A 12,999-nucleotide genomic window follows, 5' to 3' on the forward strand; every position below is an offset into this window, starting at 1 on the left:
GCGCGTTTATTGCCAAACCTTCTTACAGTTAGTTTTGATTTCTATGACACTTGAGATAGACGCCAATGAGCGACGTACCTAAATGTTATATGTAACAGTCGTCAACAGTTGAGAACATTGAGTAATAATCCCTAATCTGAACAGGAAAGAACAAATACAAATACAAATCCTCTTTTCACCTCAGCAGCTCGAACAAGGGTACTTTGCTACTTAAAAACAGTGAGCAAAATCGCATTTTGCTCACTGAGTGAGACAAAATGAGCAAAATGCGGTTTTGCTCACTCAGTGAGCAAAATGCGATTTTGCTCACTGTTTTTAAGTAGCAAAGTACCCTTGTTCGAGCCGCTGATGTGAAAACTTAATTGTTGGTATATCTTAACAAAACATGAGTGAATAGAGGTAAGTGATGAAGGAGGAATACATTTTTCGGGTTCTCTAATATGTTCTCACTGCTGAGGTGAAAAGTTTTGTGAACTACACGAGATCAAAGTTATTTACATCTCGTGCGCTTTTGAGTCCCTTACTACGCTCAAGATTCTAAATTAGATTCACTCGCTACGCTCGTGAATCTAGTATAGAATCTTTCGCTTGCACGGGACTCAAAATAAGCACTCGAAGAAATATCAAACTTTGATCTCTTGTTGTACAAATAACTATTATTGCACAACCTCAGAATAAATGTACATGGAAACACAAATAATACATGAAGACAGAGGTAAACAACAGACGGTCTTATCGCTAAAGAGCGATCTCTTCCAGACAACCTTTAGGTAGTGGAGAACTGAAAAATGATATAATTAGGAGGTGCAAAAAAACTAAATTTAAACTAGAAAGAATACCTTTAAATTTTAATTCTACAACAATAATACAATACATAAACATACATACTACTAAAATTATTTATACCTACATATATATACACAACACATACATATAAATCATATAATACATATATACAATACTATAATTCTTGCCAAAAGTGATAACCAGTAACGCGAACAGGCATACTAAGGAAGGGACAGATAATATGTTTTAAGAACATTGAGTAATAATCCCTAATCAGAACAGGAAAGAAGTTTCCAGAAACTTTCGGAAATTTTGAGAATGACCTGCAAGTTGCACATGGCTACATGTGAACTTTAAATGATAGCAAATTAAAGACCCGCATGTACTTCAACACTACGTATCACTATCACTACATATTATAAAACAAAGTCGCTTTCCTGTCTGTCTGTCTGTCTGTATGCTTAGAACTACGCAACGGATTTTGATGCGGTTTTTTAAATAGATATTAGAGTGATGAAGGTTTATGTATAATTTGTTAACCCGTGCGAGGCCGGGGCGGGTCGCTAGATCCAGATAAGTAACATCAAAATTTCTGACGCTATGATTTAGAACATTTTCTAAACCTTTTCCGTCAAATTGTACAGCAAACTTTGATTTTGATACAAAGTGAACGAATATGAAAGCAAAAAGTGGTGCTTGTAAGAAATAGCGTTGAAATAGTTATTTGTACAACAAGAGATCAAAGTTTGATATTTCTTCGAGTGCTTATTTTGAGTCCCGTGCAAGCGAAAGATTCTATAATATAATCTAATTTAGAATCTTGAGCATAGTAAGGGACTCAAAAGCGCACGAGATGTAAATAACTTTGATCTCGTGTAGTACACAACATTTTTCACCTCAGCAGTGAGAACATATTAGAGAACCCGAAAAATGTATTCCTTCTTCATCACTTACCTCTATTCACTCATGTTTTCTTAAGATATACCAACAATTAAATTTTCACCTCAGCAGCTTGAACAAGGGTACTTTGTTACTTAAAAACAGTGAGCAAAATCGCATTTTGCTCACTGAGTGAGCAAAATCGCATTTTGCTCATTTTGTCTCACTCAGTGAGCAAAATGCGATTTTGCTCACTGTTTTTAAGTAGCAAAGTACCCTTGTTCGAGCTGCTGAGGTGAAAAAAATACAGCTACCTAATTTTCAAGTGCCACTTACAACAACCAAATTATCAATGAAATCCGGCGAACGGATATAAGTTGTCAATGAAAATAATTTTCGACAAAAACACACTAAGGGCTTTGCTAAGGGTATTGACGTTTCTGCCTTCCTTGGCCACTTGTAAAAGCAATAGCAATGAAATATTACGACATTATTATTTGACACTTAAATAGCAGCAAAGTACAAGTACATGCGGCCCACACCAATTTTGGTGTCTAGCCATAGTAGTTATAGTTGCCGCGCGCCGCCACGGAACAGACGCCTGCTCGCGCTTGCGCCACAGCGGTCATATCTGTCGTAATAGACGCGTTTTGTTGGAGAGTGAATCTTCTGTACCTAGTACTATTATTTATTGTGTGCTAGGCACAGATAGACGTATAGTTTATTTAACTTTTCTTAGTATTTCTATTTCAGGGTGCATGTAAGTGTAACTGTTGTGACCACCCGCGGCGATCAAGTTATCGGGTTAACTCGGTATAACGGTTAACTGTTACATGCACAATGGACAGACAGACATAAGCATAAGGCTCTTGTTGCTTTGGTATTTTATTACAAGCCATAAGACGTAGGATTGCAATATCGATTACGTAGCATAAAGGTATAAAGAGTTTGGAAGAGACAAGCGAAACGTTTGGAAAGCTTTAGTTTCGCCTACAGTTTTTTCGTCAAATTAATTCGTTCACTTTCAAAGTCGGTTAAAAATGAAACTTTTGTTACCCGGGCCTTTTTATAAAAAAAAAGAAAGGTGTATACAATACACTTACTTTAGACTTTGGTCTTTTTGTGTTATTTCTACTCAGAATCATGAGCTTTTTGATCGTAAATTAGACATCATATTATGGCCCTTAACACATTCAGTGCCGAAAACCCGCCTATCGGGTATTTTATGATTTCGTTCCCAGGCCGGACGACCCGATAGTCGGGATCGTGGTACTACGTACTACACCTTTACTACACATTTTTGAGGCGCGGATGTCTTGTTTGGCTGGGTGGCAATGAATGTGTTAACTATGTACGGAAATCGTGTACTGCCAGAAATGTCAGAAGCGTTTCTTCAAACAACTACAAGAAACTTTCTTGGGACTTTTCTTTGATTTAACTCTTTGTAAGGACAATTGTTAGCAATGTTTTTAACATAATATACGAGGGGCGTTCAAAATATTCTCGGTATTGATATCTTACAACCTCTTCTAAAAATTTTTTCGTTACTGGCCGCTAAGGTTTATTCATTGACATTAAAAAAAAGTATAATTCGAACTGAGATGTTCTTTTGTTTTTCTGCAATTGCTGAACAAACATGAACATCATGTGGGAATTGACAATGTTAACTAAATTAGAACATCGATGCGTGATAAAATTCTTGACAAAACAGGGTAAAAATCAAAAAACCATAAAAGAGGAAATGGATTGTGTTTACCGTGAGTCTGCTCCTTCTTTATCTACCATTCAAAAGTGGTCAAGTGAGTTTAAACGTGGAAGGGAGAGTGTTGAAGACGACCCTAGACCTGGCCGGCCTGTAGTAGCTACTTCACAAGAAAATATTGATAAAGTGGAAAAACTTATATTGGAAGATGGTCGAGTGAAGGTAAAATCTATAGCACAAGTAACCAATCTCTCTATTGGTACCGTACATGATATTATCCATGACCATCTTAATATGTCAAAAGTAAGTGCAAGATGGGTTCCGCGAATGCTGACTCGGCTTCAAAAAGACATGCGTGTAGCTTGTTGTTCCGATTTTATTGACCTGTGCGGTGAAAATCCTGATGAGGTGCTGCAAAGAATAGTTACTGGAGATGAAACCTGGGTTCATCATTATGACCCAGAGAGTAAACAAGAGTCCATGCAGTGGCACATTAAGGGTTCAGCTCATCCCAAGAAGTTCAAGGTCATCCCTTCAGCTGGCAAGGTCATGGCCACGATATTTTGGGATTGTGAAGGAGTATTACTGATCGATTATAAAGAAAAAGGTGTAAATATCACAGGACAGTACTACGCTAACATTCTACGTCAATTAAAGGATGCAATCAAAGAAAAGAGGCGAGGAAAGTTAACCAAAGGTGTTATGCTTCTGCATGACAACGCCCCCGTCCATACTGCTCATATTGCCAAGGCAGCTATTGTTTAATGTGGGTTTGAAACTATTACTCACCCACCGTATAGTCCGGACTTAGCCCCAGCGACTTCTTTTTGTTCCCCAATCTTAAAAAGGATCTGCGTGGAAATAAATTTTCCGATGATGAAGCATTGAAGGCGGCAGTGGAGGAGCATTTTTACACCAAAGATAAAAAATATTTTTATGCAGGATTAAAAAAAATAATTGATCGATCTTTTAATTGTATGAACATAGGGGGGGAGTATATTGAAAAATAAAAATATCAAACTTTTCGTACTTGTTTGTTTTCATTCTCATACCGAGAATATTTTGAACACCCCTCGTAGTATCAGTAGTTTAAACCAAAGTAAAGTAATCAAAGGAACCAGTTCACTTTGCCTAAAGTCAAACTACATAATATGTAACTTAGTTGTATTGTGTATGATGATAACTTCGGCTGATTGACTTAGAAAAAAATTATACTTAAAGTAAGTAAAAACTAAGGCTATCGACCTTATAGATTTATAGATTAAATAGCAGACTAGTAAAAAATACTAGCAAAAACCTTTCTTACGCATTTCAAATTGAAATTTATTCGCATATGCTTTAAGTTGAAATTGCAATGAACGCGAGTAAACCCTACAATTTTTGGCAGAAAAAGCTTGAGGCTCTCAAGATAAGTTCAAACTTAAATGAACCTTATTATTATTGCGTTGAGTTGGTTTTGCTTTGTATAGATAAAATAAAGCTTTAATTACGATGTAAAGTAGTAGTAATACCGGTTGTGCAAGTTAATGTACATAATTCGCGACTTTGATGTTCCAAAAACCTCAAACTTTAGCGAAGATATCCTGAGACCTCAATGAAATATCTACTTAATATGACGGAATTCATACTATAAATTATTATTGTGAAAATTGTGCTTTTGGCAATTTTGTAAGGTACTCGTAGTTAAACCAGACCAGAGGAAATACAGCAACGTGTCAAAGAGAATTTCCAAAAATTCAATGTTCTCATGAAATGTTTTTGGTATATTTTCCGCTCGTTTTTTGCTAAACCTTCTTACAGTTAGTTTCGATTTCTATGGCACTTGAAATTGACACCAATGAGTGAAGTAAATGTTAAATGAGACAGTCGTCAACAGAGGGGCTACCGCGAAATCCGAAATTCGCAAATTGCGGGGATTTTCTCTTTTACTCCACTGAAGGCGTAATTAGAGTGACGGAGAAATATGCCCGCAATTTGCGAACTTCGATTTTCGCGGTTAGGGGCTGTTCATAAATTACGTCATCTATTTTTGACGATTTTTGACTCGTATAACTTTTTAAATGAATTTACTCATGTACATGTACGTACGTTATAATCAACTTACATTTAATTTAACCCTTTAGGATGTAATATTTATTCCCAGTTTATTTTCAAGTATATTCTTAAGATACATCTGCACTATATCCTGTCAGGTGAAGATCAGACTTCACTTTTTAGAATGTCCGTTGAAACGCATTTTAAGCTTTATTGTCTAAGGCAGAAGACTTAAAATTGTCAATTATTGGACCTATAAAATAATTTGAACTATAGCATCTGTCGTTTTTTGCACTGTTCTATTCATTGCAGAAATACGATAAAAAAACTCGGGCCTTGTTTTTGAACCTGTTTTGTTTAATGCATGATGGGATTTCAGTCTTTAATAAATGTTAAATTCTACACGTCAAACCACTTGGGGTCATTTTGGAGCTCTAGTACCGTAATAGTATAAAACTTTGCCCGTAACATAACTTTGCCCACCACGTCACAGTTTAGTAAAAGCGAAATAACTTAAAAGTAGTTACAGATACTTTCTTCAGAAAATTAATCTGTACCTAACTACTTTTAAGTTATTTCGCGTTTACTGAACTGTGACGCGGTGGGCAAAGTTATGTCAAAAGGCAAAGTTTTGTCATTTACAGTAGTTAGTCTGGTTCGTTGATCTAGGTCATTCTAGACCAGCCTAGCGGTGACATCGCCTACTCAGTGCGATATCCGTTCCTTAAACGGTTGACCTACTGGTTGACGTTAACCGACTGCCGAAAAAGGAGATACCATTTAGCTTAATGAAAACATTTAATTAGAAATATTGAAAAAGTAGACCGTACCTTGTACGAGCGAAGATAATTTGAAATCGCCTCTATTGTCAAAATTAATTTTGTAGCCGCACAGTACTGCCATCTTTGACATATTTCGACACATTATTAAAACTTTTAGAACGCCATTTGACATTCTTTAATTCTCTCACTGATAAGTGATATGTGCTATGTGTTTGATAAATATCAAAGAGTAGCGCCATCTACACGAGTAGGTATAGGCCAAAGGTATGGCGCTATTATCTTTTCGAGCGATGGAAAGATATATCTTTCCATCGCTCGAAAAGATAATAGCGCCAGCCCTATCATTTAATAATCGAGAATTCGATTGACCAGTGGTCAATACGGGTAAGTATATATACTTACCCGTATTGACCATTGGTCAATCGAATTCTCATTTTAATATTATATAGTTATATTAAAATACGAGTACAATTACAATATAAAAACGCAGTATAGGAATTTCGCCTCTTCATTCATTCACTTAGTAGCACCATTGCATTCATAAGAATCATGAGTAAAAAACAAAAAACGCCTAAAAACATAGTCACACTTCACTACCCATTCAGTTTTACCCACCAAAAAAAGCTACTCGAGAGTGAAACGGTTTCTAAATTACCGTTAGGGAAATGACATCTGCTCTAAAACACTTGAAGACAGTAATTAAGTCAAGTAGTCGCTACTGGAATATGTGGAAGACAGTGGAGGGTTGTTATTTGCACTCTGTTTTCACGGTCATTTGTGGACTTAAAAAAAACCGGCCACCTGCGAGTCGGACTCGCGCACGAAGGGTTCCGTACCATTACGCAAAAAACGGCGAAAAAACCACGTTTGTTGTATGGAAGCCCCATTTAATTTTTTTTTTAGTATTTGTTGTTATAGCGCCAACAGAAATACATCATCTGTGAAAATTTTAACTATGTCTAGCTAGCACGGTTCATGAGATACAGCTTGGTGACAGACAAACGGACAGGAGTCTTAGGGCTGATTTAGTCGGCGCGCGAACTCGCATGCGATTTTAGTTACATTGCGGACTGTTGGTTACATCCAATTCAACCGACCGATCAAAACCCGCAATGTAATGAAACTCGCATGCGAGTTCTCGCATCGTCTAAATCAGTGGTTTCTAACCTTTTCAGTCCGGTTACCCCTATGACTAACTAGGGAACCTGATTTTACCCCTCCTCCCAATGGTAATAAAAAATAAAACGTGTACGTTTGTTGTATTGTTATATTAGGTTAGCTTATTACCCCTGTAAAATACCAGTTTTACCCCCAGGTTAGGAACCACTGGTGTAAATGAAGTCCCTTCCCTTCGGAACTCAAATAATATACGTTTATCAAAACCCATGAGTCACTGTTTCCTTATGTTATACTAGTATACATCCTACATTTAACATAACTTAATTCTTCGAAACGTGTGATTCATTATTTTGAGTTTAGTATCCTTTTATCTTGGGAAATCCTATTTAGCTATCCTCGATATGCTAATAAGTTCCGTTAAGTCTCATATTTTAAGTATTATCACTACACTTTATAAAACAACGTTCGCCGCCGCGTCTTTCTGTGTGTAGGTATGTATGTTCGCGATAAACTCAAAAACTACCGAACGGAGTTTCATGCGGTTTTCACCTATCATCATCATTGGCCTTAAAGTCTATTGCAGACTATTGAAACAGTGTCAGGTAGGGCGACAACGTTTTTCGTGGCTATGTAAGCCAATACGGGAGCGGCAAACACGACCACAGGCCTGGCCTAGCCTATCAATAAAGTGATTATTGAGGAAGGTTTAGGTATATAATTTGTTAAGGTTTTGTGTAACCCGTGGCTACCTTGGCCGCTCCGATATATTTGATGGCGACTGTATGTACTAGTACTAACAGTAACAATCGTGGCTGACCATCGGTGCACCTTATATCTTCACAATAAGGGTTACTTGTAGTCAGTCTGTCGTGTAAGTGAACTGTCGCGTCGGTAACCAGAAAATATAAAATCTCGAAACCGGAAAGGCGGGTTACGCAACGGTACTCGTGCACTATAGGGAAAGAAATACAGCTTTCTTAACTAGTACAGCCATCTGATAAATCGGACGGAAAAGGTGCTCACAAATATCTGAATACGCACTCCAGCGCCTTGGCAATTGAGGCGTGTTCAAATATTTGTGAGCACGTTGGCCGCCCCGATATATCTGATGGCAGTGTTGGCCGAACGTTAATTGCAATTGACCATAAACCAGTACAAATTGAACCGTAAACTGTAACCGTCCGTCACGGTTTACGGTTCAATTTGTACTGGTTAATGGTCAATTGCAATTAACGTTCGGCCAACACTGACGTTTGACAAGTTCATATAAGGTATCCTTCTTGATTCTGAAGCAAATAAAGACGATAATTGGATGATGCCTTCTCCGTACAAACAAACGTAGTCCCCATTTTCCTCCCTGTATATTTTTATATATTACCTAACCATAATAGCTATGCCTCTTAGTTTGACTTTTTTAGGGTCATTTTCGACCTCTAGTACATTTCTATAGTTATTCTTGGTTGTTCTCAAGAATCTCAAGTGATTTAGCGACATCTTGATATTTCGTGCCAAGATTACAGTATCACCTCGATGGCTGTTTGTCAGTCTGTCACAGTTAGTACTATGACGAACCTGATCTCACGCACTCATTACATAAGCCGATCAACCATGGACATTTAACCGACCATCGACCTTCTCCTCTTCCCAATAAGGTTCACGATAGATCAACCAATGTTACCTTTAAAACTCAGATTGTCAAATTTAAAACTGGACTTTATTCTCATCGGAGTAAGGTTCAATCGACAACCTTAAACGGAGTTACGCAAGAGTCGTTGACCGCTCTGTCCATCGATGGACCAGCATAGCCGAATACCGGTATAGTGGTGCAGAACCAGCAATGGACGCTGAAGGCATTGACCGGGCCAAAAAAGCATGTCGCTGATCACGTCCAGTACGGGTCGGAATGCCCTTCGATGAGGTTTTTTGTGGTTAAGCTTATCCAAGTTTTTTTTATGATATAAGAGAGAAATTTTCTTGAAGGTTTGGTGGCGTAAAACCACATCTGCGAGGCCCTTTTCAATGTGTTTTCCTAAGGTTGGCTTTGCGAGGCCCCCCTAAGTGCTTGGCCGTGGGCGAAGGCCCCCTATGTGCGAGGCCGTGAGCGAAGGCCCCGTACGCCCACGCCTAGCTAATAACGCCACAGGTGCGAGGCAGGATGTTTCTGGAGAAAAGGACTGTTGACGACTCTCTCTCTTGTTCCTCGCGTTATCCCGGCATTTTGCCACGGCTCATGTAATTTATTATCAAAACTATTAAATCTTTCTTTTATGAAAAACTCAAACTTCTATGAAATTCTGGCGTTTAAAAACTTGCAAAAACGCTATCCAAATAGCTGCCCACTTAGCTTGGTTTAACGATATAAATATACTACATTATGTCAAAGCCCTTAAGGTTCATAATAAGTCATTTAATTGCTAGGTACATTATGCTTAGGTCCGTTTAACGTAAGATTCCCAGTATTCATATCACAAGGATGCCTAGAATACTAAATTACTTGCGCATGGGAAATATGTTGTTTGAATGCTAATATGACGTTTACTGGATATATAATAGATCTTATTTCGTTGCAGTAAGGTTTATTTTTGCTAGAAGGCAGAGCGGACTGTACCTATCAGGTACCTATGTGTACAGAATGCGCGACTTATGTTATGCGAAGCGGCAAACATCAATTTCGCTTTAAAATATCGCATTCAATACATAATTTCTTTTCAAAATCAATGATCTTTACCGTGATCCGGGAGTGAGTTTACCGGGAAAACTAGTGCCCACGCCAATTCCTGGGATAGTTGACAAGCGGACTCCAGGCTCCCATGAGCCGTGGCAAAATGCCGGGACGACGCGAGGAAGATGATGATGATCTTTACCGTGATGGTAAACGCGCGAAGTTATCGACGGTTCACGCTAGTCCCGGGTCGGGCCAGTCCGACATATTTTTTATGACGGCTGATCGGTGATTACGTGGTTCTTTCCATAGAAAACGAAGCGCCGGAAGCTCCGGCCCGGCCCCGGCCCGGTCCCGCGTGAGTCATCCTACGGTACGGTAGATACTTTTGCCAACCCAGGATTTTCAATGAATTGCAACATGGACAACTGGGTTTGTCTGCCACGCAACGAGGCACGTTTATAGTGAAATCATGACGAAATATGTTGCGAAACTCTAATCTCAAATTGCTATTGTCGTCTTATAAATATTCGCATTGACGGGTTTGGTAATAACAGGGACGAGTAAATAGAGACTGTAAACCTCTTTAGGTGCTCAGCATAGTCAGCATTTTTATTAATTGTGAGCACTGGGCACCTCTAAGGGCTGGTACAGACTGACTGCAACCCGACTGCAACTTGTATGGGAACTGCACGCCGACGTTGCAGTTGGCGCGCAGTTCTCATATAAATTACAGTTGGGTCGCAGTCCGTGTGTATCGGCCCTAAGCGATGTTCCAAAATAGAATAGAATTTTCTGAAACATGCTCGGAAATTGTCGCATTTTGTTCGTAAACTGAAAACGCAGTGCCCAATTCATATTCTAAATATATTTTTTATACATATTTCGATCCTTCCATCCCGTTACCGTGTTACAAAGCTGAAAAATAGTAATGACAATGTACGAAAATCTATATGGACCGCGGGCCGCGTCTCTTATTTAATATAATTGCTAGTATGTATTTATTTTTTACTTGTCACTGGCAATACCTTACTCCAATTGTTAGGCGATCAATGAAATAGAATGTGGCAAAAAACGGGTACAATCGTGTTTGAGATTTACCCGAAAACGTTTTGTTTGTTGAATATTTAGGTCAACATCTATTAGTTCAATGTTTCTTAGAAATACTATTCTTTAACATTGAAATAAATAAATACGAGTAGGTACAAAAGAATATCTGTCTCCAACGTTACGTAGGCATGCTAAATTTTATCTAAATCGGACATCGACATCTGGTACCTACCTACGATTATTATTCGTTTCTACAAAAAAAAAACTTTAGTCGGTCGGGTGACTAGATGCTTGGTTGGTACCGATGTTGTATAAAACAGGAGTTTAATAGGGTCATACAAATTTTATAGTATGCGCTTAACTTGTTCGCGTATTTCCGACGTAGTTACGTAATGTGCTTATTATAGCACAGCACAGGGTGTCGTAATTGAGCACCAGATGTACTGTAATACATACTTGTAAAAGCTTACCCTCTGATACCGCAGCAGATACCCGATGAGCAGTTTTTTGACATTTGCGGCAGCAATACAGTCGGCAGTACCGCTGGTATAGTCTAAAGCCGCGTAAAATAGGAACATCGCAACGAGTGGCGAATTTTAAAACACGGCCTTTAAATTTTCGACGTAGTTACGTAATGTGCTTATTATAGAGCACAGGATGTCGTAATGTAGCACCAGATGTACTGTAATACTTGTAAAAGCTTACCCTCTGATACCGCAGCAGATACCCGATGAGCAGTTCCTTCTTCTTCTCCTTCTCCTTGCTTTTGCAGACGCCGACGTTTAGCCCCATCACGATGGTCCTCATCAGCCCGCCTTCAAAGAAGTCCCACAGGAACTTGGGGGTGTAGCACATTATGGCCTGTGGACAATCCATCGGGGGTCAGACACATTTAAAAACAATAAAACCGGCCAAGTGCGAGTCGGACTCGCGCACGGAGGGTTCCGCACCATCAACAAAAAATAAAGCAAAACAAGCAAAAAAACGGTCACCCATCCAATTACTGACCACGCCCGACGTTGCTTAACTTCGGTCAAAAATCACGTTTGTTGTATGGGAGCCGTACTTAAATCTTTATTTTATTCTGTTTTTAGTATTTGTTGTTATAGCGGCAACAGAAATACATCATCTGTGAAAATTTCAACTTTCTAGCTATCACGGTTCGTGAGATACAGCCTGGTGACAGACGGACGGACGGACAGCGGAGCCTTAGTAATAGGGTCCCGTTTTTACCCTTTGGGTACGGAACCCTAAAAAGGCTACTACATTCTACAGGTGACCCATTATGGAAAATCTTTGCCTTCTGTCGGTATTTTGAATACCATAAATCAAAGGTTTTAGGAGTGACCAGGTCTCCTGGGTGACTTAAAATACTTGTTTTACCTACTCGTAAAGCAAAGTTGGTTCACCCATTTACAGATGTAGTGCATAATTGTTTTCTATCGTATTTCCTCGGTACTTTATGTACCGAGACTGAAAGAAATACATAGCAGGACACGTTCGTACGTTTCCGTGAAAATTCGATGGCAAATAATTATGCACTACATTTGTATATCTTACACTATTTTGTAAACATTCTAACAGTCGTGACAGCGAACCAGACGGCAAAGTGTTAATTTGACAGTCGAGAATAATCTGGTCAGTTGGTCGAGTCAATGATCCGAACAGTTATGTGTGATTCATGTATTTGTAATATTTGGTACGTTTCGCGCAAGGTATGTGGCTCGTTTTACGACATGGGGTCATGGTCATGACGATTTACCCTAGATTTAAGTCTTTTATTGAAATGAAATGAAATATATTTATTTGTAAAGAAATGGGTATACATAAATGATCTTATTCTATAGTCAGTGTCTCCATTTTCAGCCTATTACAGACATACAAATTAAATAACCTTATTTACAGAACTTATTATATCTATATTTACATTATTGCTTCATTGCGAAATGGCAAAGTGTTCCGAATTGCTGTAGTACATTTTTTCT

At 38.6% G+C, this 12,999-nt stretch overlaps 1 protein-coding gene across 1 annotated transcript in view; it reads right to left on the reverse strand.

The window, feature by feature from the left end:
* The window catches only part of LOC134661535 (innexin inx1), a 68,272-nt gene that overhangs the window by 6,256 nt on the left and 49,017 nt on the right, over positions 1-12,999 (reverse strand). Inside the window, exon 4 of the mRNA XM_063517665.1 lies at positions 11,720-11,875. Within this exon, the coding sequence (XP_063373735.1) occupies positions 11,720-11,875 (156 nt within the window). The remainder of the gene's footprint in view (positions 1-11,719; positions 11,876-12,999) is intronic.

The sequence above is a fragment of the Cydia amplana genome, chromosome Z, assembly GCF_948474715.1.
Source record: "Cydia amplana chromosome Z, ilCydAmpl1.1, whole genome shotgun sequence".
NCBI classification, from domain to species: Eukaryota; Metazoa; Arthropoda; class Insecta; order Lepidoptera; family Tortricidae; genus Cydia; species Cydia amplana.